We start from the raw sequence: 27761 nt of genomic DNA on the forward strand, positions 1-27761 counted from the left end.
CTCTCTCTCTCTCTCTCTCTCTCTCTCTCTCTCTCCTCTCTGTCTCCCTAGCCCCACTTCTGATTGTAACAGAGACCAAAAACCTGCTCGCAAACATTTAGTAAGCACCCACTGTATACCAGCTGAGTGCCTGAGAGTCTGCATGTGACCCTTCAGGTGGTGAGCAGAGCCCTGGGGGATGGGTAGTCTCACATAACTGGGGGTTGGGGGGGATTGAGGGTGAGGGGGTAAGAATTCTCAGGGCAGAAGAAACACCTGGGCATCAAGTGACGGGAGGACTGGAGGCTGACTCCTGGAGGAGCAGGTGACGCAGAGCCTGGGCTGGGACCAGCATGGAAAGGAGGCGTCCAGGCTCCTTCCTGGGGCTTGGACCTCTAATGCAGGACTCCGCCTGCTGCCTTTCATCAAAAAGGAATTTGTGTAGATACAGGTTTTCTCTTTTCTTCTGCGCTGTTTTCATAAAAACCAGTGCCTCTGTGTGTTCAGCTGCATGAGGGGCTGTGGGGCCGGGCTCTCCCTTTGGCTTCTGTCATGTTGTGACACTGCCACTGGGCCCTCACCAGAGCTGAGTGAATGCCAGTTCCTTCCAGCCTCCCAAATTGTACATAAACCTCTTTTCTTTTTAAAGTGATCCCATCTCCCATATTTCATTATGGTCATGAAAAATGCCCCAGTCTGGTCTGGAAAGATGGCTCGGCTGTCCAGAGCACTGGTTACTCTTGCGGAGGACCCCGGTTTGTATCCCAGCACCCACATGCTGGCTAACTCCAGTTCCAGGGGATCGAATGCCCTTTTCTGACTTCCTCGGGCATTGTACGACATGGGTGCACTTACATGCATACAGGCAATACACTTATACACATAAAATAGAAATAATAAAATATTTAAAGTAAAAAAGGAAAAATGCCCCAATCCAGATGATGTATCAACTGTTTATTAGTGGGCAACAAATGACCTCATATCCCAGTGGCTTGAAACACACATCTGCTACCTCACACAGTGTCCGGGAGTGAGCACATAGCAGACTGGGATAGTTCTGGTAGGGTCTCCCATGAAAGCGTGGCCAAGCTTGGGCTGGGGCTGTGGTATCTGAAGACTTGATTGGGCTGTTGGGTTCACCTCTAGGCCACTGCTGAGGCTCTAGCCCACCTCCAGCTCCTGTCCACATTGAGGAGAAACAGAAACCACAGCAACATCGGCAGCCTGATTCCACAAGAGCCATCATTCCTGCCTTGCTCTGCTGGCCACAGGTTTGTCAACTGTGTAAGCAAACCTCAGGCCTTGGAGCCGATAGAGAGCCACACCTTGGCAGCACAACATGGCTCTTTCCCAGCCCTTCCTGGGAGGTCCTGCAAGTTCAGCCCACCTCTGCCCTCCCAGTGTATACTAAGACTTGGATATTTTCTGTTTCTTTTTATTGCAAATAAAACCGTCTTGGTGATGCTGACTTTGCCTGTCTTGAGGTCTAGACTAAGGAATGCTTAGGGTCCAAACTGCCCCCATGAACCACAGCACAATCTTGTTAGACCCAAGGAGAGGTCAGGGCTGCTGCCCACACCCTGGCCCTCAGAAGGTATGGAAGCAAGACTCAGTGACAGGCTTCAGGTAAATAAGCCAGTTGGCATGGGCTATACAAGAGGAGACCACTACTGAGGGCAGGCAGCAGAGCCGAATGAGTATCGGGGTCTGGGAACATGGCTGTCAGCCATCTAAGGGTCAGAAGTTGGTCAGCTCCCTGTCCCATGTGGCCTCTGAGGAAATCAAATATGTAATCTTGCCTATTCATTAAAAAATTTATTTTTACGTGTATGGATGTTTTAATTGCATGTATACAAGCACACTGTCCACAGAGGCCAGAGTGGGCTTTGGAGTCCCTGGAACTGAAGATATTGATGGTTGTGAGCTGCCATATGGATGCTAGGAAACGAACCTGGGTCCTCTGCTTGAACAGCCAGTGCTCTTAACCACTGAGCCATCTCTCTAGCCCTCGTCCATTTTTATTTTACTTAATTTTTTTTTTTTTTTGTCTTTTTGAGACAGGGTCTCCTTGTAGCCCCAGCTGTCCTGGAACTCAGGCTGGCCTCAAACTCACAAAGATCCGCCTGCCTCTGCCTCCCAAGTGCTGGGATTAAAGGCTTGCACCACTACCCCCAGCTATCTTTGGTTTTATTTTTTGAGATAGAGTCTTCCTGTGGCAGCTGGCCTGGAACTCACTATATAGACCAGTCTGGCCTGATCTCACAGAGATCCACCCTGCCTCCCAAGTGCTGGGATTAAAGGTATGCACCCCTGTGCTGGATAGTTTTAGGGTCAACTTGACACACCTGGGTTGAGGGAGCCTCAGTTGGGGAATTGCCTCTATTGGCCATCTTCTTGATTGTCGAGTTGAACCAGCCAACTGTGGATGGTTCCAGCTCCAGGCAAGTGGGCCTATGTTGTATAAGAAAGCAGACAGAGCAGAGGTCAGAGGAGTCAGTTAGTAAGCAGTGTTCCTCCATGGCCTGTGCTCCAGCTCCTGCCTCCAGGTTCCTGCCCTGAGTTCCTACCTTGGGCTCCCTGATGAACTGTGACCTGGGAGATGTAAGCTGAATAAACCCTTTCCTCCCCAAGTTGGTATTGGTTAGTGTTTTGTCACAGCAATGGAGAAACAAACTGGAACACCCCCCTCAAGCATGGTTTGAATTTTTTTAAATTATGTGTATGAGTGTTTTCCTGCATGTATGTAAATACATTGTGTGTGCAGTGCCTGTGGAGACCAGAAGAGGATGTCAGATCCCCCCAAACTGGAGTTACACCTAATTGGTAGCTGCCCTCTGCAAGGGCAGTCTGTGCTCTCAACCCCTGAGCCATCTCTCCAGCGCCTCTTGTCCTTTTTAAAAAATGAATTAAGGGGCTGGATAGATGGCTCAGCGGTTAAGAACACTATTCTTGCAGAAGACCCAGGTTCGAATCCCAGCACCCACATGGCAGCTAACAACTGTCCATAACTCCTGTCCCAGGGGATCCGACAGCCTCTTCTGATCTCTGTGGGCATTGCATGACATGGGTGCACTTACTTACATGCAGGCAATACATGCAAACACATAAAAATAAAATATTTTTAAAAAACGAATTAAGTACATCATCATAGCGAACCTCAGGTAACAATGGGGTGGGTGGTGGACAGACTCTTGCTAAGTTGCTCTTAGGGCTGCTCTGGCTTCCTCCTTCCTGCCCACCACAGAGTCCTTCAAGCCCTTCCTCAGAGGGTGAATCCAGCTGCCCACACCAACTTGGTGCCCCTGGCCTGCTGCTGAGCCAGGCTCTTCCCCAAAGGTCTCACAGTAGCTGAACTGCTAAGGAGAGGCAGGAAGGGGCTCAGGTTGTAGGAGGCCTGCCTGGCCAGGGCACATCTTGTGGGCCCACTTTTGGCCAATGCTATCTGTGTCATTGCCCTGGGGACCTTCTGGCCACCTGGTGCTCACTTTCTGGACATAGCAATGTTGAATGGAGATATGTTCTGCGCCCCCACTCCCACCACCACCCCGTTTTCTTAGTGGGAAGTTTCAGGTGTTTGAGCAGCAGCTCCCACTGCCCAGGGCTGCCCTCGCTCCAAGGATGCCTTTCCAGCTGCCCCCTACTCCCACTATGGCTGACAGATTACAACAGAGCCTCCCCTCCCCAGGAAGGCCAGACTCAACCCTAGCTGACCAAACGGATTGTAAATAAGTCACCTATTGGGTAAGGGGCACCAGGTAGGAAGGAGGAGCCTAGACTGCTGGGAGGGGTCCTCCTTGAACGAGAAATCTTAGGCTCTGAATGTGTTTCCCATGGTCACCACTCCCTGGTACCTTTCCTGGAAGGCTGTACCACTCACCACTGGCTCCTGATATGACTCAGTCTCAATCACAGGGCACTCCCTGGACCGGAGTCCTGCATGAATGACCCTCCTCATAATGAGTAAACCTACCCTGCACCTGCCCGAGACGACACAACCCTTAGCCCCCCATCCCTTCCCCCTCCGAGAAGGGGGGGAAATAGAAAAACCCCAAATCTCTAAGGGATCCTTCAGATCCTGGGTTTCCAGGGGATGCCCACTCCTCCAGCCACCCTGGGCAGTGTGGGGTGTGTGCCTGGCCAGATTTATTCTTGAATAATTGGGCTTGCTCCGAAGAGGGTTGGCTTTTTCTCTCTCCCTGCTTTGTTTTCCTTACACTCTCTAGAGGGAGGGACGGTGTAAAGGTTTTCAGGCTGAGCAGTCTGGGTCCAGGGATCACTTAGGACAATGGGGTGAGGCGGGTGCCATAGCACAGGGTGGTCAGGTGGGGTAGAGTTCCCAGCCGTCCTCCTAGGGCTCTGAGTGCACAGATTCCTTACCAAGGCAAGGCGGGCAGGTGATGCAACACACCATCCGCGCAGAGCAGGAGGTGAGCCCAGGGGCCTCCAGCCAGGGCCCCACGGGCCCCACCCACGGGTTGCCTTTGTTCGCTCCTGGTAGGATTTAAGGTTCAGGATCCAACCAGCTGGGCCTTGAGGAGCAAGGTACAGGCGGGGGTGGGGTGGGGGTGGGGTGTAACGCGGACCTAGACGGGGTGGGGTGATGAGGTCTTCGTAAGAAGGAGACAGTGGGTCTGGCTTCCTGCAATGCTGGGGTCTGGAGCCCTGAAGCGCGGCTACTGTCCTCACTGCTCCATGCTCCCGCTCCTCTGAGCTGAAGGAGGCCGGAGCAGCCAGGTCGGCTCTGCCTCTCCGGGGCTATCCCGGGCTGCACGTCCCGGACCGAGGCTGCTCTCGCTACACGCCTCGGAGGGGCCTGGAACAGTCCGCTCTCAGCTTCGGTACCGAGACCTTTGCTCCTAACAATGCCACGCCTGGCGCCGGTCACGTGGGGGGCAGCGAGAGCCGCCGGGCAGCAGCGCGGTCCGGGCCCAGTGCGCAGGCGTTCTCCCTGCGCTCCCATTGGATGCCCGGACGCTGCCCGGGGATTGGCTGGGGCTGCTGCGCTCTCAGCCAATAGGCGAGCGGCTGCTGGCTGGCTTGGGGAGGCCCGGCCGCGTGTGTGCGGCGCGGAGTCTCCGGGCTCTGCGGGTCCGGAAAGGGAGGCTCCGAGCCCGGTGAGCCTGACGGTCCATGGGATTCCCCCGCACATGCAGCGCGGTGTGCAGAAGCCCCGACCTGCCGAGGGATAGCCCTCCCTGCGGCCTCGGTCCGCCTTGGCGCTCGGCGTCGCCCGTGTTCCTTGCGTCCCGCCGGCCTGTGCTTGTAAAAACTGTCACATCCCGTGTGATGGCACACACCTATAATCTCAGCAATAAGAGGCTGGGGCAGGAAGTTAGAGGCCATCCTGGGCTACATGAAAAGACTGTCTCAAAAAAATGGGGGGGAGGGCGGGTAGGGGCTGAGGTTGGGCTCAATTGGTAGAGGGCTTACTTAGCACCTTACTAGCCCATCACTGCATAAAACAGGGCGAGGTAGCACCCACGCCTCAAATCCCAGCACTTAGGAGGTGAGGACAGGAGGATCAGAAAATTCAAGGCCATTCTTGGCTATGTAGCAGTTCGAGACCAGCCTAAGCTACGTGAGACCCTGTCTCAAAAACAAGGCCCACAAGTGTCATTAAAAATTAGCAGTGGTCGTAACTCAAATGGATTTTTAATCTATAGAAATCAGAATACGTTAATCACAATAAAATTGAAAGGTGCACCGTGGATACTGGTTTTCCAAGAGTTCCCTTCAGAGTTTTAAATAACAGCCAAAAGGTGGAAATCTTGTCTACCTGGGATAGAAGAGTAAACAAAGGTAACACGCACATGCAGTGAAATAGTGTAAATAAGGAAGGACTCCGCAACATGCCTTTGAAAACATGCTAAAAATGAGGCTGTCGGCCAGAATACACGCTTAGGAAAAGCATCCACAGTAGGATAACTTAAAGCTAGAGTAGATAGGGGTCTTTGGTGGTGGGGGATGGGGTATTCTGCTAATGAGGACAGAAAGTCCTGCCATGGATTGTGGTGATGGCCGTATAGCACTGTAAGTGTACTCAGGGCCATTGAGTTATGTACTTACTAAGATTTCAACATCTGTATTCATATATTTACTACTATTTTAAAAGCTAACACTGTAGGGGCTGGAGAATTAAGAGCACTGGCAGTTTTTGCAGAGGACCTGGGTTTAGTTCCCAGCACCCACATGATAGCTAACAACCATCTGTAACTCCAGTTCCAGGGGATCTGATGCCCTCTTCTGACTGCCATGGTCACTGCATGCACATGGTACACTTAGATACATGCAGGCAAAACACACATAAACATAATATTATAAATAATATTATAAAAAGTTAACACTGTAGAATATATACCCAGGCTCATGAATCCTACGCTTGGAATGTATGGATTTTATGGTCTGTTGATAGTATGTCAGTACAGCTGCTACAACTTTTGCTGCTTATGTCAGCAGTGGGTACCAGCTCTCTCTGCTCTCCATTTGGATGTGGCCACACCTCTGGGGATGCACCAGGGGTACCTCCCTCTGAGACAAAAAGGACCAATACCTACCTGACCATGTGCTCCATAGTACAGGCAGAGCAGAGGGGCAGGATAACTCTCTCAGAAACTACCTATCAGAGGGTTCCATGTCCACGGCAGAGGGAGGTTACAGGCTATGGAAGGCTTCTTTGGACACACAGCCTCAGGTAATGAGAATAAACCAGACTGGGCTTCTGACATGGTGCTCTCCAGTTCCCCATCCAGTGCTCTGGGGCTCTGCCTGTTGCTTTCTAGTTTCTGGCCTGGAGCTCTTGCCATCTTTCTAATGCAACACTCCCCAGCTCCTGACCTTGGACTATTTCCATCCTGGCCAGATGACCTCTGACCCTACTCCCCTGACTCTAGTGGAGTCCCTAGTGGAGTCCCAAGGGGAGAGAGAGAGAGAGAGAGAGAGAGAGAGGTATATGCCTGTGAATGTGTGGATGCTTGTGCCGCTGCACACAGATATGGAGGTTAGAGCAGGAAGTCGGGTATCTTCCCCTGTTGTCATAAAACAGAATCCCTCCTAGAATTGGAACCTCATTGGTTGTGCTAGGCTGGCTTACCTGTGTGCTCTTGGGATCTGCCCAATTCTACCCCCCTGTGCTGGTTACAAGCACAGGTAACCAAGCCCAGCTTTTCACATGGATGCTGAGGATTCAAATTCAGGTTCTGTGCTTGCAGACCAAGTGAACTTACCCACTGAACCATTTCCCCACATAAACATGTGTTTGTCACGTGTGTGTGTGTGTGTGTGTGTGTGTGTGTGTATACCTGTGGAGGATGGAAGAGGGTGTTGTAGGATCCCTTGGAGCTAGAGTTGCAGAAGGTTTTGAACTGCCTCATGTGGGTGCTGGGGACAGAACTCAGATCCTCTGGAAAAGCAGCAAGCACTCTTCACTGACAACCTATCTTTCTGGCCTCTCTGGTTTGTTTTTTGACATCGGGACTCAATGTGTAACCTAGGCTATTCTTGAAATCAAGATCACAGGTGTGCCCGATCTGAAAGATGTCTTTCCCCTCGCCACTAAAACTGCTTACTTTTTAGTTCTTTCTTTTTTCAGGGGGGTGGGGGGGTTCTTTTTTTTAACTTTTTTTTTTTTTTTCGGAGCTGAGGACCAAACCCAGGGCCTTGCGATTGCTAGGTAAGCGCTCTACCACTGCGCTAAATCCCCAACCCCTTTTTAAACTTTTAAAAGAAACTTTATTGAGAACTTCATACATGCATATAAGGTGTTTTGATCAAATCCACTCCCTCCCCTCCAACATCTCCCATGTCTCCCCATCATTTTTTCTGACAACTTCGTGTTCTCTCTCTTCCTTCCTTCTTTTTAAAAAATATTTTATTATTTTTATTTTATGTGTATGAGTGTATTGCCTGCATGTGAGTGCACCCGTGTCGTGCAGTGCCACGGAGGTCAGAAGAGGGCTTCGGATTCCCCTGGAACTGGAGTTAAGGACGGTTAGCAGCCACCATGTTGGTGCTGGGAATTGAACCCGGGTCCTCTGCAAGAGCAGTCAGTGCTCTTAGCCGCTGAGCCATCTCTCCTGTCCCTCTTTCTTTTTTTAAATGGGGCTTTTTCCTACTCTAACATTACCACTTTTTAGTTCTTAAGATCCAGTCAGGAACACACAGGCATCATTGGACGCATTCCTAGACTGGACCCCCCCACCCTTCCTTCCCTTTACCAGCTGCCATCCCGAATATGACCGCTCGAGGGCACTCCCTCACCACTTCTACTGGCCATCTGGCTCCCGAGGGAGGGCTCCTATGGCGAGAGAAGACTGATCTCCTGGTTCACACAAGAACTGTAAACTGGGGGCTTGAGTGGGAGGCTGTAGAAGTGAGTTTAAAGCTTGGAGGAAAGTCTCTTCCAGGCTGTACCACAATTCACTGTATCAGGACTGCAAAAATATTGACAGTTTTGTATACTGGATAAGCACTGTTCACTTCCCCCATGCACAGTGCCTACCAGTGGGCTGCTTGGATGCCCACCCAGCTCATGCGTGGGCAACTAGAGCCATGTCTAACACGGTTGGATCAAATACTGTTGCCAGGTGCTTAGGGGCCGAGTATGCTTCGCTGCCAGCCAAGGCCAGGCATTCCTTTCTTGAATCTCAAGTGGCTGCTCCCCAAACCTTCAATACTAAACACAAAGGAAGAGGTGGGGTCCTCTCCATCCCCTCCCTGCCTCTTTGCACTTGCCTCCCTTTGATGTGTCCCTCTTGCAGTAGCTGGGCCGGGTGGCCAGGAAAGGAGTCAGCCCACACACAGGGCTGTGGGCTGGACACCTGCAGAAGCTCTTCAGCGCCTACTCCCAGTGGAGCTTGGCCTTCTGGCCTCCATCCCCAGCTATTTCCTGCATCCTGGACCTCATGTAGGCCAATGCCCTCTTACAGCTTTCTGGTCTAAGGTTCCTGATTGCTTCAGACAAAATATGGGCTAAATACTCTGCTTTCCCTGGGGGTTTGTCGATGACATGCCCGTGTGCCTCAGGTGGTCCAGTAACAGCCAACTGACTTCAAGGAAACAGGCATGGCTAGGCTCTCAGGTGTAAGCACACCCTGTCTTGTAACTGAGCAAAGGTACCCTGGTGGATGCTAAGGGTGGCTGGGTGGCTGGCTGTGACTGCAGGTGACCACTGACCGTAAGAAGGTAACTCCTTTTGGCTTAACAGAATCCTCCACCCACCCATCCCATCAGCACTGATCTTTAGAAAAAGGTATTTGAGGGGCTCTGAGCGGGCAGGCGGGATATGGTGGCATTTTCTTAAGCTCCCGGGCAAGGGGTGTCCTGGTCAGCTAGGTCACAGAGTGTGTAGTACCTAAATAGTTTCTTGGCCTGCTTTGCCTGAGGAAGAGGCTTCTGCTCCAGGTGGGTGACCCAGGCCCAGCTAACATCTCTGCAATCCACTTCCTCTTTCCCCTGCAGCCTCTTCCAGACACCCTGGGCAGCCTTCTCTCCTGGGGAGAGAGTCCCAGCTTCTGGGAGCCTCCCTTCTGAGAGTTACAGATCCTTTGGAAGAAGGTGGAGGTGTCTTGGAAGATCTAACACCCCAAAAGTTTGAAGAGCTGGAGACGGAGAAGCCCAAAGGTGCCTGTTCCTCTTCTGGAGAAATGGGCCTCCATACAATAGCTGGCACTGGTCCGGACAGTTTCCCTCCACACCAACCACCTCCAGTAATTTCTACCGTCCCTCATCAGCACAAAGGCTCTCTGGTCCCAAAATAGCAGGGAAAGGAGTATGTTTTAAAACCTCACTGGGTGGCAGTTACCTCTGAGAGCTGCAGTGCTGCTCCTGGCTCTGCTCCCCTCTTCCATTCCATTCACCAGGTCCCAGCCACCCTGATGGGGCCTGCTTCATTGATTCAGTTTGTTGGAAATAAAGACACCCCACAGATGTAGCCTCCCAGCACCACCCCTGGGGACACAGACACCTGTCAAGTGTGTCTTGGTCTGACACTAGTGGCCTCTGGAAGGTGGACCTAGAGGCCACTAGTGTCAGACCATGGGAGAGGTCCAGATCCCTGTACTACTTACTAGGAGCTAGTGTGTACCCCTGAAAACCAGAGCTGAGAATCCACCCATGGCCTCAGCAGACCCTGAGGTTACAACTGGGATGCATTCTGAGTGTTTTTAGGTTAGATTCCCAGTTCTAGGAGGGTGACCTTAGGATACCCCCCCTCCCCCATTTTGGTCAGCCTACTATCTCAGGCCCCAGATCCCTCTTCTCCACCAACCTGGGCTTGAGAGGAAGATTTTCCATGTCTGTCAATGCTGGGGGTGCTACTGAGGACTCCCAGGGCCTGACACCCTCCCTCGAGGGCTGTCTGGAGATGGGGTGTCTGTGCACAGCCTGCAGCCCTGCGGCCTTTCTGCAGTGGATGCCTGTAACCACCGCTTTGCTGAGGAATGTGTCGAGGCAGTTTCCAGAGGGAAGGTGTTGGGACCAGAGGTCAGGAGGCCCAGACCTGAACTCCTGACCCCCCAGCTCAGCACAGAGCCCTCTCTCCCTTCTCTGGCCCCTGGCTCTTGAGGCCACCACTTTCCACACCAGAGGGAGGCCACTACCACTGACTGATTGAAGAAGGATGATGATTTAAGTAAGGAGGGTTAGCACAGATGGGCAGTCAGGGTGGGAGTTCTGTCCCATTCCCACCCAGCCCAAGCGTGTCCGCTAGGAAAGGCGCTCAGTGGGTGAACCCGGACACCCCGTGTCCCCCGCTAGGCAGTCTCTCACGTGGCCTCCTCCTAGGGCAGATCCAGAGCCCTTCTATCACTGAGCTAAGATTTTAGAAAGCTCTCAAGCCTGTTGTCAGGGCCTGGTCTGCGCCACAATTCCTAGGGGACAAGAGAAACCGAGGGTAAATACGCCAGGGACTGAGAATGAAAGGGCTTGTCGAAGGTCAGACCCCGCGCGGGCTGCGTCGCAGGCGGCTGGTCCTCGCTCGCCTGTGCGAACGAGCCGGGGCTCCGGGGAGGGGAGCGCCGGGCCGGGGTGGGCGCGCAGGAGACTCGGCCGGGGTGGGTGCGCGGCGCGGGCGCCAAGAACAAAAGGGCACCCCATGCCCGCCCCGCCAGGCCGCCCTCGGCCAATCAGCGTGGCCCGAGCGGCAGGCGCCCTCTGATTGGCCGAGCGCCGACCAATCGCGAACCTGGGCCGAGAGCCCCCCCGCGGCCCCACGTGGGGCGGTGCTCCCGGCTGGGGATGGGCGGGGCGCAGAGCTCGGCCGCGCGCTGCGCGCCTCGGGGACCTGCCGGCGACCCGCGCCACCCCGGGGATCCCCGCGGTCCCCAGTGGTCCAGGCGGCCCCGGGCCCCCGTGGGGAGGCGCCGAGGTTCCGCGAGCGCCCTGGGAGCTCATAGCCTCCCGGCGGGGCGGTGACGAGACAGACGTGGGGCTGTACCCCGCTCCCACGGGGGTGACGGGTGGGGCGCGGGGCCGAGGGAAGTGAAGCGCCAACCTAGGCCTGGCCCGGAGGCTGAAGCGGGTTAGGGTGGCAGGGAAGGAAGCCGGAGTCCTGCTGTTAGTGGCGCGGGCACCCATTGGTTAGCGGATGGAGTTGGGCTTTGACACCGCGTCTCATGCTCTGGGGGACACGAACAGAGGTGGCTTGGGGGCTAGCCTCCCCGCACTCCCGTTTCCGTTAGTCTCCCCTCCAAACTACTCCAAGTGGAACATACAAGAATGTTTTTTGATATGGGCAATTGACACGGTCTTACATTTTTATGGCGCCCTCAGACGGGACATTTGAGGAGAGTTGAATAAATGGAAAGTACATGAATTAAAGGAGAGATGTGCAGTACCCAAGCCTGCAACAAAGGGGAGCTGAGCTGTTACCACCCCAGACCTGAAGGGCAACTGCAGCGGAGGAGGAGGAAGCCCCTTCTGGAGCTGTGACCTTGGAGAGGGGACGCTGTGACCTGGTAGGGAGGTGCCTGGTGGTGTATATTGACTCGGCTTTCCTCCTTTGCTGGTGCTTTTTCCATTGGATGAACCCGGGCAAAGGAGGTTGAGCTGACATTGTGGCTACAATCAGTAAGGGTGCCTGGTTGAGGCCAAGCAACAGGAGCATGTCCAGCACCTGTTCTGAGGTACGAGGTGTGAGTAAACACATCTTGGGAAACCCTGGGTTTTGATTTGTGGGCAGTGACAGGCAACACGGGTAGAACCCCTGGCGATTCTACTACTAGGCAGCCTTGGGATGAGTGGATGGGGCTAGGCTGAGCCCATCTCACCTGCAGAAGACATCCTGTAAGTCACAAAGGAAGGCAGAGGGTGGAGGATGCTCCAGGTGTCCAGCTGGATGTACCATTTTCACTAGGGGCCTATGGCTGTACCACATGCCTGATCTCAGAAGCTAAGCAGGGTCAGGCCTGGTTAGTACTTGAATGGGAGACCATTTTTGCTAGGTGCTTGTCTGGCTCACCAGAGGTCTTGGGGCACTAGTGAACCAGTAAATCCTGACTCGGGGATGCGGATCCTGTTTATTTGTGTCCTTCCACAGGAAGTACTGCTTTGTCAGTCAGTACACACTAGAGTTTGTCTTGGATGGCTCTGAGGCGAGGAACATTCATTCATTCAGTCAACAAGTCTTTGGGGGGAGGTCTTTCTATACCAGGGTGTGCTTAGCCCTGGTAGGTCCCCAAAAGAAAAGTACAGTCCCAGCTTGGAGAAGTTTATGGTCTACTGTGTGGCCAGGCCCAAGTCCAGATGACGTGCTGGAGCTCTGAGAGGTTCATGTGGACCAGGGAAAGAGGTGGTACTTGAGGTGGCTTTGAAGGGCGAGTAAGAGTTGGGTGGTGGAGAGGGTGGGGAAAGGCAGGGGCAAGGAGGTGACAGCAGGCATGCCAAGGATTCCAGCAGATGTGGCTGTGTGCGGTTGGCCTTTGACACAGGGGTCACTGGCAGCACCCCCCTCCATCACATGGTGATAATGCAATCATGATTACCCGGTACTGCAAGGATGGATGTGCTATGTGCAGCCCAGTGTCTCACAATCGGCAATTACAGGCTCAGTGCACACACATGAGCTGTCAGTACAAGCACTGGTTGAGGTCAGGAAGGGAGTTTTTGGGGTGTGAGCTGAGCTGCCTGTATGGGAACCATGGATGACTTCAAGTAAAGATGGCTTTCTTATTCTTTCATTGTGCAAGTAAGCCTCACCTGTCCCCAACCACTGCCCTACAGTGTCCAGGTCTGGCCTCAGAGTCCTTCGGCTGCTCCCCAGGCAGCCCCTGTGAACAGGTACAGCTGACACAGGATGGCTTTGCTTACCAGCCCTGACTCTACTGTTAAAAGTTGTGGGTTTGCTGGCCTGAAATCAGTAGTGCTAGGTCCAGATATGGCTTTCCCAAGCCCCAGGACCAGCCAGAAAATAGTACTTTGGAGGAGACATGGGTCCTTCAGAGGAGCAGCCCTGGCTGAGGGACTGGGGTACAAGTGCCCTGGGCAGTTGGAAGAGCCTCAACAGGCCTGTAAGGGAAGATAGCATCCCCCAGCATCCCCCAATGAGACCCTGAGAGGATGTTCAGGAGTGACCAGAGGACAGGAGCTCATCCTCGGATGGTGGTACAGAGCATGAGTATCAAGAAGCTGTGTCTAGATAGCAAGTTCCAGGCCAGCCAAGGCTACAGAGTAAGGCCCTGTCTCAAAGAAAAAAAAAAAAAAAGAAGAGGCAGAACTGTGTGACTTGGTGGCAGAGTGCTTGTCTAGCATGTGCAAGGCCTCTAGGTGCAGCCCCAGCAGCACAAATAAATAAACAAATATCACTGAGACAGGGTCTCACTATGTAACCTTGGCTGACCTGGACCTCACAGAGATTTGCCTGCCTCTGCCTCCCGAGTGCTGGGATTAAAGACATGCACCAGCCCGGTGTGGTGGCTCACTCCTTTAGTCAGGAGGCAGGAGGCAGGCAGATCTCTGTGAGTTCAAGTCCAGCCTGGTCTACATAGCAAGTTCCAGGCCAGCTGGGACTACAGGGAGACCCTGTCTCAAAAAGACAAAAAAAAAAAAAAAAAAAAAAAAAAAAAGGCATGTACTATCATGCCTGACTCTTTAAAATTCTTTAAAATTGAAGGTATACCTAAAATTACAAGGTGGAACTTTTGTCTTTCCAGGGTGCCCTCCTCCCCTGGCCTGTCCTGGGCTCATTGCTGCTGCCCAATCAACGCAATCAATGTGCTGTCCAGTTGCTGTTGCTGGAGTTGGGGCTTTCTCTGTGGTACTGGGCTGTGTCCCCCATGTGGTGGGGTCATGGTGTATTTACTGGCTCTTGTGAACAGCTGCTAATGTTCAGAGTAGTGTGGCCCCAGATGTCTGGTGTGGGCCTTTGGTTCCCCAGCTTTAGAGAGATGTTAGCTTTCCAGGAGGCCAGGATCAATGCCCACTCCTACCAGCAGCTGGATGGGTCCCAGTGGCAGTCACTCAGGATTTCCATCCTTTCCTGTGAGTCATAGGGGGTCTGGGGGAATACTCACCGCCCCTTGATCTTCCAGAAGCCTTAAGGGTTAGGGGGTCTACCAAGGAGCCTCCTCCTCCCAAGTCTGCCTCCCTACTGAGAACCTGGGTGGAGGAGGTGAAGGCTCTCCAGGAACCTCAGCCTCAGTCCTTGACTCTCCTCATGCCTGAATCCAGAGTTTAGGAGACCAGACTGGCTAGGCCTGGGTTGGCTGCAGGAAGGCCTTGGCTCAGTAGCAACAGGGCAGAGAGGAGGCCTGGGGGCTGGGGCTGGGGTGCCTTCCTGTGTCCAGGCCCCTGGGTGCTGGGGACACTGTGGTAACACCCAAGTAGGAGCCCTGCCTTCATGTTAATGACAGTCCTGAGGAGGCAGCGGTCAAATAAACCCACAATAAATACATGATTACAGGCTGTGAGGAGTGTTCTGTGCTGTTAGAGGGCCTGACCTGAAAGTAACATCAAACTGGGGTGGGCTTGGGGGAAGGATCATGGCCTCAAGGACTACAGCACTGCTGGGATTCTTAAGGACTATACCATCAGAATGGAGTTGGAGGGACTGGGTTGGGATGAGGAAAGGGGGGGTCTAGCAATTGGACAGTCCTCAGGTGGGGTAGGTGTGGTATGTCGGGGTATCCACCACCAGGAACCCTGGCTCCTCTGTGTTGTCAATTCTGCTGCCCCCAAATGTGACTGACTTCCTTCTCATAATCAAGAGGTCAGTTCATGCTCCAACCATCTCATCTACATTCTAATCAGAGGAAGAGAGGAAAGCCACAGCTCTACGTTTAAGGATCCTTCCTGTTACGTGTGGTATAACTTCACCATCTGGCAAAACTCACTTTCACAGCTCCATGTAGCTGCAAGAGAATCTGAGAGATGCAATTTTCACTCTGAAGGAAAACAGGAGGGTGGGTGTGGGAGCCCTTCCTGGTGGCTCAAAACATAGAGCTAGGGCTAGAGAGATGGCTCAGTGAACAAGAATGCTTGCTGCACCTCCAGAGGGCCTGAGTTCCATTCCTGGCACCCATGTTGGGTGGTTCAGAACTACCTGTAACTCTGGCTCTAGGGGATTGGATACTTTCTTTTGGCCTTTTTGTGCACTGTATGCACATGTAAAAATTTACACACAGACACACATACAGAAAGCTAAAAATAAAATAAATCTTACCAGGCATGGTGGGTGGTACACACCTTTAATCCCAGCACTGGGGAGGCAGAGGCAGGTGGATCTCTGTGAGTTCGAGGTCAGTCTGGTCTCCATGGCAAGTTCCAGGCCAGCTGAGGCCACAGGAAGACCCTGTCTCAAAAAGACCATATATAAGTAAGTAAATAAATAAAGCAAATCTGAAAAAGCTGTGTGTGGTGGTGCACGCCTTTAATCCCAGCACTTGGGAGGCAGAGGCAGATGAATCTCTGTGAGTTTGAAGCCAGCCTGGTGTTCAAAGTGAGTTTCAGGCCAGCCAGGGGTACATAGTGAGACCCTGTCTCCAAAACACCAAAAACCAAAAACCAAAGTAAGGGGCTGGAGAGATGACTCGTTGATAAGCACGGGTTGCTTTTGCAGAGGACCTGGGTTTGATTCCAAGCACCCACATGATGGCCAACAACCATCCGTATCTCCAGTCACAGGGGATTACAACACCGGTGCACTTACATGCAGGCAATATACTCATACACACAAAATAAAATAATAGATGAAACATAGCAGAACAAGGGGTAGAGAGAAAAATATTGCATCCCTCAACTCTTGTCAGTGAAGCTCCCTTGTACAACAGCGTGTGATGCACACAGAAGGCCACAACTGGCCGAGTTTTGAAAATAAGACTGCAGAGTGTGTGGGTAGGACTCCTATAGCGAACCTCACCCACCCACGGCTCAGGGACCGTTGTGGAAAAGGGGGCAGAAAGATTGTAAGAGCCATGGCTGGTTCATGAACACAGGGAAGCAGAGACTGTCAGGTTACTGGAAGCTTGCACATGTGAATTTGTGGCAATAGTGGCATCGACCACAGGACCCATGCCAACTTAATTAAACGAGGGCCCAGAGGGGAGAAGAGAAATGGGTGGAAGGCTGGCCCTAGATTGAGAGCTATTGGAGACTGATTGTAGTGGGTGAGGGAGAGTATGTCTTTTTTCTTTTTCTTTTTCTTTTTTCCTTTTTTTTTTTTTTTTTTTTTGCAGTGCCCGCAGAGTTCATAAGAGGCTCTCGGATCCCTTGGGACTGGAGTTATAGACAGTTGTTAGCTGCCATGTGGGTGCTGGGATTCAAACCCGGGTCTTCTGCAAGAACAGTCAGTGTTCTTAACTGCTAAGCCATATCTCCAGCCCTAAATTTTTTTTTTTTTGTCTTTGTGAGACAGGGTCTCCCTGTAGCCTCAGCTGTCCTGGAGCTCACTATGTAGACCAGGCTGGCCTTGAACTCACAGAGATCCGCCTGCCTCTGCCTCCCAAGTGCTGGGATTAAAAGTGTGTGCCACCACGCCTGGCTAAATTTTTTTAGCTAATTTTTTTTGGTCTTTTTGACACAGGGTCTCCTTGTAGCCCCAGCTGGCCTGGAACTTGCTATGTAGACCAGGCTGGCCTCGAACTCACAGAGATCTGCCTGCCTCTGCCTCCCAAGTGCTGGGATTAAAGGTGTGCACCACCACACCTGGCAAAATTTTTAAATTTTTATTATTTTTATGTGTATGAGCGTATTGCCTGAATGTATGTAAGTGTACCCATGTTGTGCAATGCCCAGGGAGGTCAAAAGAGAGCGTCAGATTCTCCTGTAACTGGAGTTATGAGCCGTTATTGACTGTGATGTGGGTGCTGGGAACTGAAACCAGGTCCTCTAAAAGAGAAGTTTTAAATTATGCGTGTGTCTGTATGTGGGTATGTACACATGTGTGCAGGTGCCCCCAGAATCCATAAGAGAGTGCCAGATTTCCTGGAGCTGGAGTTACAGGTGGTTGGTTGTAAGCCATCCAGTGTAGCTGCTGGGAACCAAACTCAGGTCCTCTGCAAGAGCAGCCAGTGCTCTTAACTGGTGAACCATCCTCCCACCTGAAGAGTGAATGATTTTTAGGATAAATATATCCCAAATATTTCATGCAACACTATGTTACAAATGACTTGCTTTTTCTACGAAATTATAATTAAATTCGGTGTTCTGTAATTTATTCAGCAACCCATTGGGGAATTTGGTCACTCCAGAGCCCAGTACCATGTCTGCTTAGTGGTAACATCACTGGTGCTGCCCACCAGAGCTCTGGGTTCATGGTATCTCTCCCTGACCCACTCTCAAGACTTGCTTCTAGGCTGCTTGTTCCCAGGAGAAGGCCGTGATTGGCTCAAACAGGGTCACATGCCTACCCCAAAGCCAATTACTATGGCTGGGGGAGGTGGGGTGCTATGATCAGCCTAACCTGAGTCATGTGACTGGAGAGCCACATGGCAGTCTACAGAAGAGAGAACAAGGGTTGTCGCCAGGAGTTTCTAGACAGGAGACTCCAGTGGCACAGCCCAGGAACTTTGGGGCTCCGGGGTTCTGGGGTGCTGGGCCAGTGGTCCTGGATGGCTTCCAGGTGCTTGTCTCTTTTGAGCCCTGGGGGCTGGAAGTGCCTACAACTTACTACATAGACCAGACTGGCCTTGAATTCCTTGCTGATTCCCCACACTGCCCATTGCCTTACAGTGTGCATGGCCCTGACCTCAGGCTACTGGGGCCTTGGTGATACTGATTTGCCTATGTCCTTAGGCACATGTCCCCTTCCTGCCAGGGTCCCTTCCCCTCACCTCCACCCCTCAGCATTGCCCCTCCTGCTTGGGGTGTCTAGCTCCAGCCCTGCAGGCTCCCCCAAATGGGAGTCATTTCAGGGGCCCCAGGAAGCCCTGGCCGAGTGCTTCACCCGGGTCAGAGAGGACAGCTGAGGACCTGGAGGGGGAAATGTAATTACCCAGCAGTGTGGTGTCTCCTCACTTGCCCTGTTCACCCCAGCCCCAAGCCTGTTTCTCGTAAATGGAAACAGATTTCCTGACAAGGGGCAAGATTATAAACTTGTTCGGAGGCTCCCAAATAAAAACAGTGGTTTTAACTTTCCCTTCTCAGCAAACCAATTGTGAGAAGGTCTCTAGACCATCCCACAGCTGTGAGGAGGGCTGCTCAGAAACTTGGGCAAGGTGAGGCCTCGGGTGGGTTCTGGAGTAGTTACTAGAAGGAATCAAGGGGTAGACAGCTCAGAAGGAAACAAGCTGTGCCATGTGGGGCTTGATCAGAGCCAGGGGCTGAGGAGCCGTGTGGGCCCACTCTGATGGTCCAGGCTCAGGTACCTTCTGGCAGCGGGAGCAGGCCTGGGTGGCCGGCATCAGATGGTGTGAATCTGCAGTGCAGGGCTGAAGTGGTGGCTCAGGAGGCCCATGCTGCTGTCCCTCACATTATTTTCGGTGGATGGGTGCTGCCTGCCTTGGGTTCCCTAGTGACCAGAGAGGAAATAAGCTCTAGAGGTGGTCTACAGACTGCAGCTGGGATGGCACGTGTGGAGGCCAGAGACACAGTGGGGGACCTTCTGTGCCCTAACGCCCTCCTTGGCCTGGTAGCTGCTCTCTGCCCTGCTCTGGGTCTGCAGCTCCTCCAGCTTCTGGAAGGCCCTCCCCAAGGCCCTCAGGACTCCAGCAGGCTGTATGGAGGTCAGACGTGTCTGGACTTCAGAAGTGACCCAACTGCCCCAAGCTCCAGTTGTGGACTTGATCCCCTTAATACCACCCCAAACGTGCAGTGGTGGTGTGGGGGAGGACAGGTCCCATTGTCTCAGGAGGACTCTTTTGGGTGGGGATGGGGGCCAGAGCCTCTGCGGAGGGGGCAGGGTCTACAGAAAGCCCTGATCTTTCCCAGCAGCTCCCAGGAAAGCGTCCCTCCCCCATGGTTCATTTTATACCAGAATGATTCCCAGCACTTTGATCCCATGCCCTGACTCACCAACCTGGTTTCTGTTGCACCAGAGCTGGTCCAGGCTCCTGGTGAGGAGGGTGAGGGGTGGTGGTGGTCCCAGAGCTGTCCATGGGGGCCACAGCATCTCCCCCAATCCCCATACCTTCCAGGGGTGTGGTCCTCAGTTAAGTCCGATGGACACATTCCTTGGGATCAGGCTTGTGCGGTGAAGATGTACAGGTTGAATGGAGGAGCCATTTGGGGCTCCTCCTGGGGAGCCTCTCCAGGCCTCAGGCATCTGCCAACAGCGCTCTCTGCCCCAGAGCTACTTTGCTGCCTCAGCCCATGCAGTTGTGGGGACCTCCATACTCCTGCCAAACTCTCCTGCAGGGTCCCCTGGGAATGTGGAGGGAGAGGCCTGTCTCTGGCCCCTCACATGGGCATGGCAGGAAGATGGTACCCTCACACAGTGCAGCTCTCTGAACAGGAGGTGAGTATATGCAGGGCCCATATACACCCCAGGAGCAGACATCTCAAGTGGAGCCTGGTCAGTCCAGGGCCATGCCCCACAGGGCCTGAGGAGATGCTAGGGGTGTGTGGGGGCAGGAGAAGGAGACTTGTTATGTCCCCAGATTTGAGTCCCACCTGGAGGAGTCTGGAGGTGTGAAGGTGCATTTCCTACCTGGGGGCAGAGTTTCTGGGGGACCCTACTTTGGACTGGGTTGGCCCTGCCCACATGCTGGTTCCAAAGCTCTTTTGGCTAACTGCCACAGCTCTCACCCTAGTCTCATGGCAGGTGGGGAAGAAGATAGGCAGGATCTCAGGGCTGGAGCGATGGCTCAGCTGTTAAGAACACCGGTTGTCCTTGCAGAGTGTGGGGATTCAGTTCCCAGCATCCATATGGCAGCTAACAGCCGTCCTTAACTCCACCTCCAAGGGATCAGACACCCTCTTCTGGTCTTTGAGGAAACTAAACACACATGGTGCACGACATACATGCAGGCAGAATACTCACACACATAAAATAAAAATAAATAATTCAAAGACAAGTTATGTCATAGGTGAGAGCACTTAGGCAACACACCTGCAAGTCCTGGTCCCCTGTCCCACCTGCCTTTTGCCTTACCCACTTCTCTCCAGGTTGAGGGTAGGCTGGAGGCCTGGGTCATGGCCTCCTGGTTCCCTGTAAGCCGAACTCTGGTCTGGGAGGCAGAATAAGGGCTGGACATGTCTACCTAGAGCTTGTTCACCTAGGGAGAGGCTGGTCACTGCTTTGTGCAGATCTGAGCAGGTGGCCTGTGGTGGTGCAGGGAGCATGTGGTGCCCAGAGAGGAAACAGAAGGCTCAAGGCTGGGTCTCTGGCTAGCAGAGGGGAAAGGTGGTGGCTCCCAGGGGGCCTCTGAGGCTGAGGGACCAGCAGGAGGGGAGCGCAGGGGATCTCCCGGTAGGGTGGCGGTGGCGGGAGCAGGGAGTCACTCATTCATCCTCCTGGCTGGCCACTTCTGGCTGAGCATTTAACTGGCACTTAGGCCAAGGTAAGCTCCTCCTTACCTGCCTCTGCCCCTTGCTGCTGCACAGACAGGACGCTCAGAGTTGCCACCCACAGACTTTGAACACATCGCACAGCTGTGTACTGAGAGCTCCCCCATGCCTAGCCTGAGAGGAGCCTCACTGCCCCACCAGCCCCCGGCAAGCTCGCCAGGGCCAGGGCCCAGCAATTAAAGCCCCCTGGTCTCCAATTGGTTTGTAGTATTAAAAACGAATTGCGATCAACCGGGTTGTCATTTCTACCTGATAAAACATCACTTTTATTGATCCCGCTCACCCAGTGCCATCATTTACCTTGCTTCAGCATTTCACATAATGGCTCGTTTGTCTTGATCAAAGTGTAGTCTTGCATGTTTAACCCTCGGGGCTCCGTAGCCCATGTCCTTCCCTGCAGATCCACCCTGTCCTTGGCCCAGGCCCTGTTCTGGCGGTGGCAGGTTCTCGAAGGCCAGGACCATACACTCTGTCTGAGGTGAGGTGGGAGGAGGGAGGGGCAGAAGAGCCTAGGTAGCCTGGGGATGTGGAAACAGGCTGGGGCCTGTTCTGGCTGGGCCATGTCCTACCCATGTCCAGCATGTGCCTGCAGAGCACCTCTTGGGAGGACCTGGAGGTAGGAGCGTCCTGGTGTGTCCTGGAGTCCCTTGCCCCTACCCATGTCCAGCATGTGCCTGCAGAGCACCTCTTGGGAGGACCTGGAGGTAGGAGCGTCCTGGTGTGTCCTGGAGTCCCTTGCCTGTGGCTCACCCCGCTTACTGTGCTCCTGTGCCTGTGTGTGGCCCTCTTGTACACCCCAAGCCTGGCTCTTGGTGCAGCCTCTTCACTGGAGTCTGAACTAGCCTGGCCCCTCTAACCCTGAAAGATGCTGTCCACCTGTGGATTCTGCCTAGTGCCCCTCGGGTGATCTGGGAGCCCTGTCCTCTGGCTCTGCCACCCTTTATCTCCAGTTTACCACTTTCTGCCTATTGTCTACCCTCTACCTGCCCTGCCCTCTCTGGGATCCCTGAGTCTCAGCTCAGGTAGCACCTCCTCGAGAAAGCCTGCCTAGAGCATCGACATTTGTTCTAGAGCCCTGTGCAGTCTCAGTATCGTGATTCTGTGAGGAATTTATCCTGGCCACCTGGCCCCAGTGCAGCTGCTGGCCAGCTGTTCTCAGCCTTTCCTGTCTGGCTGTATTGGTGCCATGGAGTCTTGGAACCATGGGGTCTGGGAGGTGGGCTCTGGGCTTCTCAGCTACCCCTGCTGTGCACACAACTTAGCTCTGCTGGCTGCAGTGGAATTGATGGGGGTCCAAGGCCTGCTGGCAGGGTTCCTGCCAAGCTCCAGGGCAGATGTCACCCACCCTTCAGTGCCTTGTCACCTGCCTGGCTCGGGTCCCACCTACTCTCGGCAGAGCCTCCCTGTGTGATCCCCTGAGCCAGGTAGGGTGTGTGTGTGTGTGTGTGTGTGTGTGTGTGTGTGTGTATGTGTGCGTGTGTGTGTGTGTATGTGTGTTACTGGGAATTGAATCCAAGGCCTTGTCTATGTTAAGTGTTCTATCACTGAGTTACAGTTCCAAGAAAACAGACTCTTTAAATAATGTTATTTATTTAATTTTATGTGTATAAGTGTTATGCCTGCATGTGTGTAAGTGCACCCATGTTGTGTAGTGCCCACAGAGGACAGAAGAGGGTGTCGGATCTCCTGGAACCAGAGTTACAGATAGCTGTCAGCAACCATGTATGTGCTGGGATTCAAACCCCGGTCTTCTGCAAGAATAGCCAGTGCTCTTAAGCACTGAACCATCTCTCCAGCCCCATCTTTTTATTTTATGTGTATGAGTGTCCTGACTATATGTAAGTGCACCTGTGTCATGCAACGCCAGTGGAGGTCAGAAGAGGGTGTTGGATCCCCTGGAACTGGAGTTATGGATGGTTGTTAGCCACCATGTGGGTGCTGGGAAGCAAACCCAGGTCTTCTTCAAGAGCCCAGCCGCTGCTCTTAACCACTGAGTCATCTCTCCAGTCCCCAGAAAACTGACTCTTGCGTGGGCAGAAGATGACATTGTCCAAATTCCTATCTCAAGGACTCCAGGAACCACAGAGGCACAGCTTCCACTGCCTAGATCTGCTCCAGGTTGTATTCTGCCTAGCAAAGAATGCAAGTTCCTGCAGTTGGGTGCCTGAGCTGGAAGCCCAATGCAATGCATCCATGCTCCTCCTCAGCTTAGGGCCCAGGTTGTCACCAGGGCACTGGGCAGTCAGGTATGGCAGGACATCTGCTCCCATGCTTGCCTGAAGGAGGGGGTCATGTGCTCAGAGACTACCAGGGCTGAGTCCACAGGCTCATGTACAACTAACTAATCTGCCACGGCCCTGGGCACTGAGATCTCCCCTTGCCCCCTTCATAGCCTCTATCTAACCTGCCCTTAGAACTTGGAATGGGTTGAAGGAAGAGTCTGGTTGCAGACTTTGTAGCAGGCCCTATCTGGGCCACACAGGCACTTGGATCCTATCTTGTTCCATGAGAGGGGGAATCTGGCTCAGGTGGTCCAGTGGATGGCAAGAAGGTGGTTGTGGAGAGAAGGCAGGGCTGGAAGGTGGGCTGGGTGTGTGTGTGTAGCCCTGAAGCTCCTGATGTGGAGGTGAGGAGCCATGGACCCAGCCCTGCTCCCAGAGCCAGCCTCTCCTTACTACCTTACCCTGGGTTGTCTTCCTCAGTGTGTCTGTGGTGACCTAAAAGCAAGGGGTGTCCAGCCTGGTCAATGTTGGGCTTCCTTTGGGTTTGGCTGCAGTTGGGGGACACATGGTCCCCACTCCACACCCTACCTCCACGCCTGCCTCTTGGCATGCACTCAGACTGTTGACTTATCCCCTGCACAGTTGTCAGGCAGAAAAATGCTTGTTAAATGAATCAATTCAGTCTCTCCCCAAGGCAGTGTTCACAGCACCTAAGTAGGATTTGGGGCTACCCTTATCCCTTACCCCATGCTTGTTCCCCTTCTGGGACACCCACCATGTCCATTTGGAACAAGTGACCCATCATTGGTTCAGGCCTGACTCACAGGTCTAAGTTTAAGAAGGGCCCATGATGTTGGGAGGGTGTCTCCGAGTCTAAGCCCCTCCCCCCAACCCGTTCTAGTCACTCAATCTTCTTTCAGCCCAGACAGGAGTGACCAGTGGAGGCAGACACACAAGAGGCAGGCACAGTCACAATCTGGACCACTGAGCACCTGTACAATAGTTCATATATTTATTCTTAAGCAAGTTATCAATAAAAAATTTAATACTAAAATGCCTTTACATAGTTTGCTGTTCATAAAATCTTTGTGTTTTTTGTTTGTTTTTAGTGTTTACATTGAAAAAAAAATTCCAACCAGCCTCTTAGTTTACACATTTACAAGAATCGTGCTTTCGCCACGGTTAACCACGGTTGGGGAGGAGGGGGTCAGGCTGTTGGTGCACAAACAGAAAGGAAACAGGAAGGAAAAGATGAGGACAACGAGGACAGCTCAGGAGGAGGGAAAGAAACATCCAGAAGGCGGCCCACAAAACGGGCCTTCTGCTCGCTCCTGGGTACTGGGGTGCCAAGCAGCCTCTTCCTAGCACCAACCCTGGCATATGTCTTCTTACTCGCCATCTTTCTGACTCCTTAGCCGTGAACAAGACCTTGGCGGCCATCTCCCCTGAGACCGCCAGGAGTGAAATATTGCACACAAGTGGAGACACAGGGAGCCTCGAGGTGATGGGACAGCTTGAGGCGGGGTACTCTCGGACACCCTGTAGGCCACCAGGAGTGGCCCTTTGGGCAACCGCTGAGGGAAATGAAGTCCCTGGGTTTGGGACAGGCTCTTGGTGGGCCTGAGCAAAGAAAGGGAGGTTGAGGGGGTCCCAGTTAGTGTTGGGTGCCCATTGACACCCCTTGCTTCCCAGGGATTTCCTGCCCCTCCCCGTGGGGCCACAGAGCCTTGGCCTGGTAGGACATGGGGAACATGTAGCCAAAGGCATTGCTGAGAACATGGGTCTTTGGCCATAGGTCTGGCCTGCTCTGTCCATTATGGGAGAAGTGAGGGTTCCTGGGCTTTCCTGGTACTTGGGGCTAAGGTGTGGGTACAAGAGGCCATGCATGAGCCTGCCATGCTATCTGCCCTGCCGAGTAGGTACAAAACAGACCCAGAAATTGCCATGGGGGTGGGGTGGGGTGGGCCCAGGGTCTGGGTTGAGGGAAGAGGAACCAGAGATGCCTTTCTCCCTTGGGTGGGCAGTGCCTGCCTTTCTACTGTCCTTCCTAACCCCAGCAACTCTGAACCAACCTGACTCCTATCTACATTTGAGGTTAGCCAGAGGTGGTGGGACTCCAGGGAGAGTGTGGTGGGGAAAGGGGAGTCTTAGTAGTGAGAAGAACTTAAGAGGGAACTGTGGACCAGCCCCAGGTGGGCCCCAAATTCTGACCCAGACAGGGATCTGGACCAGCTGCACCATTGTGGTGGCCCTGCTGCTCTCGGGAAGGGCAGTTGGCCTCCTGGAGGTTATGTATGGAGCTCAAGTGGTTGGGGTGGAGGGGGACTAGGGGATGATCACACCTTGCTCTGAGTGAGGCCAGACTTCTCTCCCTGCCACAAATTGGCCTTAGAAACGGAAACCAGAAATAACTTGGAATACTCAGGAAACAAAATCTAAACCTCCATTTTTCTTACTGATACTTCAAAATATTTGTTCGTTATTTTGTTTTTAACAGAGGTAAGGTACACATGGCTGCTGCCACACTCCTGGGCTGGGGGGACAGGCTGATCCTAGTTTTCATCTTGTGACTGGGATTCCAGGGGGACTACCATCACTGCCCCCGCCCCTAACCCAAATACGTTTATGTAGGAGAACTACTGAAAGGGGACAAACTACAGTGTGACTTCCATTTCACACGGTTAGCCTCCAAGATACTGGAGGGTATGACAGGGATCTGACCTATCCCGAGGCCTTTGGCCTTGCCCCCACTCCAGCAGCCTCTGCAGTCACAGGTGCCCCCAACCTCCACTGGAACTCAGCTAGACTGAGGAGAACAGTGCATTTCCAAAGAAAATCCCAGAACAAAATCCCTACTCTCTCTCTCTCTCTCTCTCTCTCTCACACACACACACACACACACATGCACACATAAGCGTGCACATACATACACACATGTCCACCTTTGTCTCTCAGGTGGGGAAAAATCCTTTTCCACTTTTTTCCATAAAACACCGCCACAGAAATACAATATTTACATAGAGAAATAAATAGACAACACACCTGATTTCTGCTTTCCCTGGTGGGAGACAGTCGGAGGTACTAGGGAAATATGGCTTGGATTCTAATCTCTCGAGAACTGTGGTGCAGAGGCAGAGCCGCAGGTCCCCTCAGGGATAGCCCGGCCCTCCCTGTGGAGCAGCTAGGGTGGGACTAGGGTCCAGCCTAAAAGCACTCTCCATAGAACACCAAGGAGAGCCCTCATCCTGCCCCCCCCCGGGGGGGGGTGCATATCTGCTCAGACCGGCTCCTGGCCAGCCGACCTCTTGGCCACACCCGTCGGCTAGGGTGGGCAGAGACAAACGCAGCTCAGCACAGGATGGGCACGCCGTCAGCTGTCACCAGGCGCCCAGTGGTAGGGTCGTAGGTGCCTGCCAAGTAGTAGAGGTCCTGCTGGTCCCGGTGTCTGCGGCTCCGCGTCATCTGCTCGTACCGCTCACGCCCCACCACCTGGCACTTGTGGGAGATGGTCTGCACATCGTTCTCATCCTCATGGCAGGACTGATACAGCGCGTTCTGCTGGGCAAGGGCACAGCGTCGGGGCCAGCCTCAGCCTGCACGCTTTCCAAGGCCATCTTCCCTGAAGTCAGGGAGCCTCGACTGGGGGACCCCCGTGGCTGCTCGTGTTGGGAGAAGCTTGCCTCTACTCAGGCGGGTTTGCCTGTGTGGCCCAGAAGCAGGGTTCCTTCTCTGAGAAGCCCAGAGCACGAGTTGGGGTAACTTTTTGTCTGGGGCTGGCACTCCAGGTGGGGAGCAGAAGGCCCAGGGGGCAGGGAGGGGCTGCCTGGATTCCTAAGCATGAACTGGGCCTGCCCCAAGCCAAGTGCCACCAGTGGGGCACAATCACCTCAGATCGTACGTGGAGCCGTGTAAGGGGAGCAGGTGGCTTGCTTCAGGGCCTGGCTGCAACTGCCCCATTTCCCAAAAGCCAGACATCGAGGGCTGGAGAGGTGCACCAGCCGATGTTCCCCCGATTCAGCAGACACCACCCGTCCGAGAGCCCCGCGTAGCGGTTGGTCCCCCATCGCACCTGCCCACACCTTACCTTCCCGTCGCTCTGCCGCTTCCCCAGCTTGGTCTCCTCAGGGTGGTAGAACCACTTGACTTTCACTACCATGTTGCTTCCCCAAGACTCCCACAGGCTCTCAATGCGGCCAATGTAGGGCAGGTTGGGCCGTCCAGCGGACAGGAAGACTGCACAGTCCCCAATGCGTAATGTCTCCTTGCCACGGACGATGGCCTTGTAAAACAGCTTCCTGGCCTTCCCCTTCATGCCCCGCCTCTGCAGGGGAGACAACCAGAGGCAGAGGGGTGATGAGGGACCCAGGAACATTAAGGGTGGCCAGGAAACTGAGAGCATGCAGGAGGAACAGATGGTGTGTCTTCTATGTGTGTATACAGGGCAGGAAATGGACACACAACTGCTGGAGGGGGCCACCAAAGCCACAGGTCCCTGATAAGGTAGGCCACACTGGAATTTTCTCTGCACACTGGTCATGACAGAGACTGCAACATGGTCCAAAGGTACATGGGAGATGGGAGCAGAGAGATGTACGAGACGTTCACGACAGTGCTGTTTACAAGGGA

The 27761-nt window shown here is 53.5% G+C and overlaps 1 protein-coding gene and 1 long non-coding RNA gene across 10 annotated transcripts in view; both read right to left on the bottom strand.

Annotated features, from left to right (window-relative positions):
- Positions 1–945: 945 nt before the first annotated feature.
- On the bottom strand, positions 946–4838 carry LOC103730396. The gene is made up of 3 exons (XR_607098.3): positions 4357–4838; positions 2325–2430; positions 946–1158 (listed from the first exon to the last, which is right to left on the bottom strand). It is a non-coding gene; the product is annotated as an uncharacterized LOC103730396 (long non-coding RNA).
- A 19287-nt stretch (positions 4839–24125) lies between these two features.
- Positions 24126–27761, bottom strand: part of Bahcc1 (BAH domain and coiled-coil containing 1) — a 58423-nt gene continuing 54787 nt past the window's right edge. For 6 of the 9 annotated variants that reach the window (XM_029561242.1, XM_029561250.1, XM_029561248.1 and 3 more), the window contains 2 exons: positions 27220–27456; positions 24126–26693 (listed from right to left, as the gene is read on the bottom strand). In XM_029561242.1, coding sequence (XP_029417102.1) covers positions 26484–26693; positions 27220–27456 — 447 coding nt within the window. In that variant the 3' untranslated portion in view covers positions 24126–26483. The remainder of the gene's footprint in view (positions 26694–27219; positions 27457–27761) is intronic. The other 3 variants (XM_029561258.1, XM_029561249.1, XM_029561237.1) reach the window with 1 other exon arrangement.

Source organism: Nannospalax galili, unplaced genomic scaffold (assembly GCF_000622305.1).
Source record: "Nannospalax galili isolate Female #2095 unplaced genomic scaffold, S.galili_v1.0 scaffold1250, whole genome shotgun sequence".
Lineage (NCBI taxonomy): Eukaryota > Metazoa > Chordata > Mammalia > Rodentia > Spalacidae > Nannospalax > Nannospalax galili.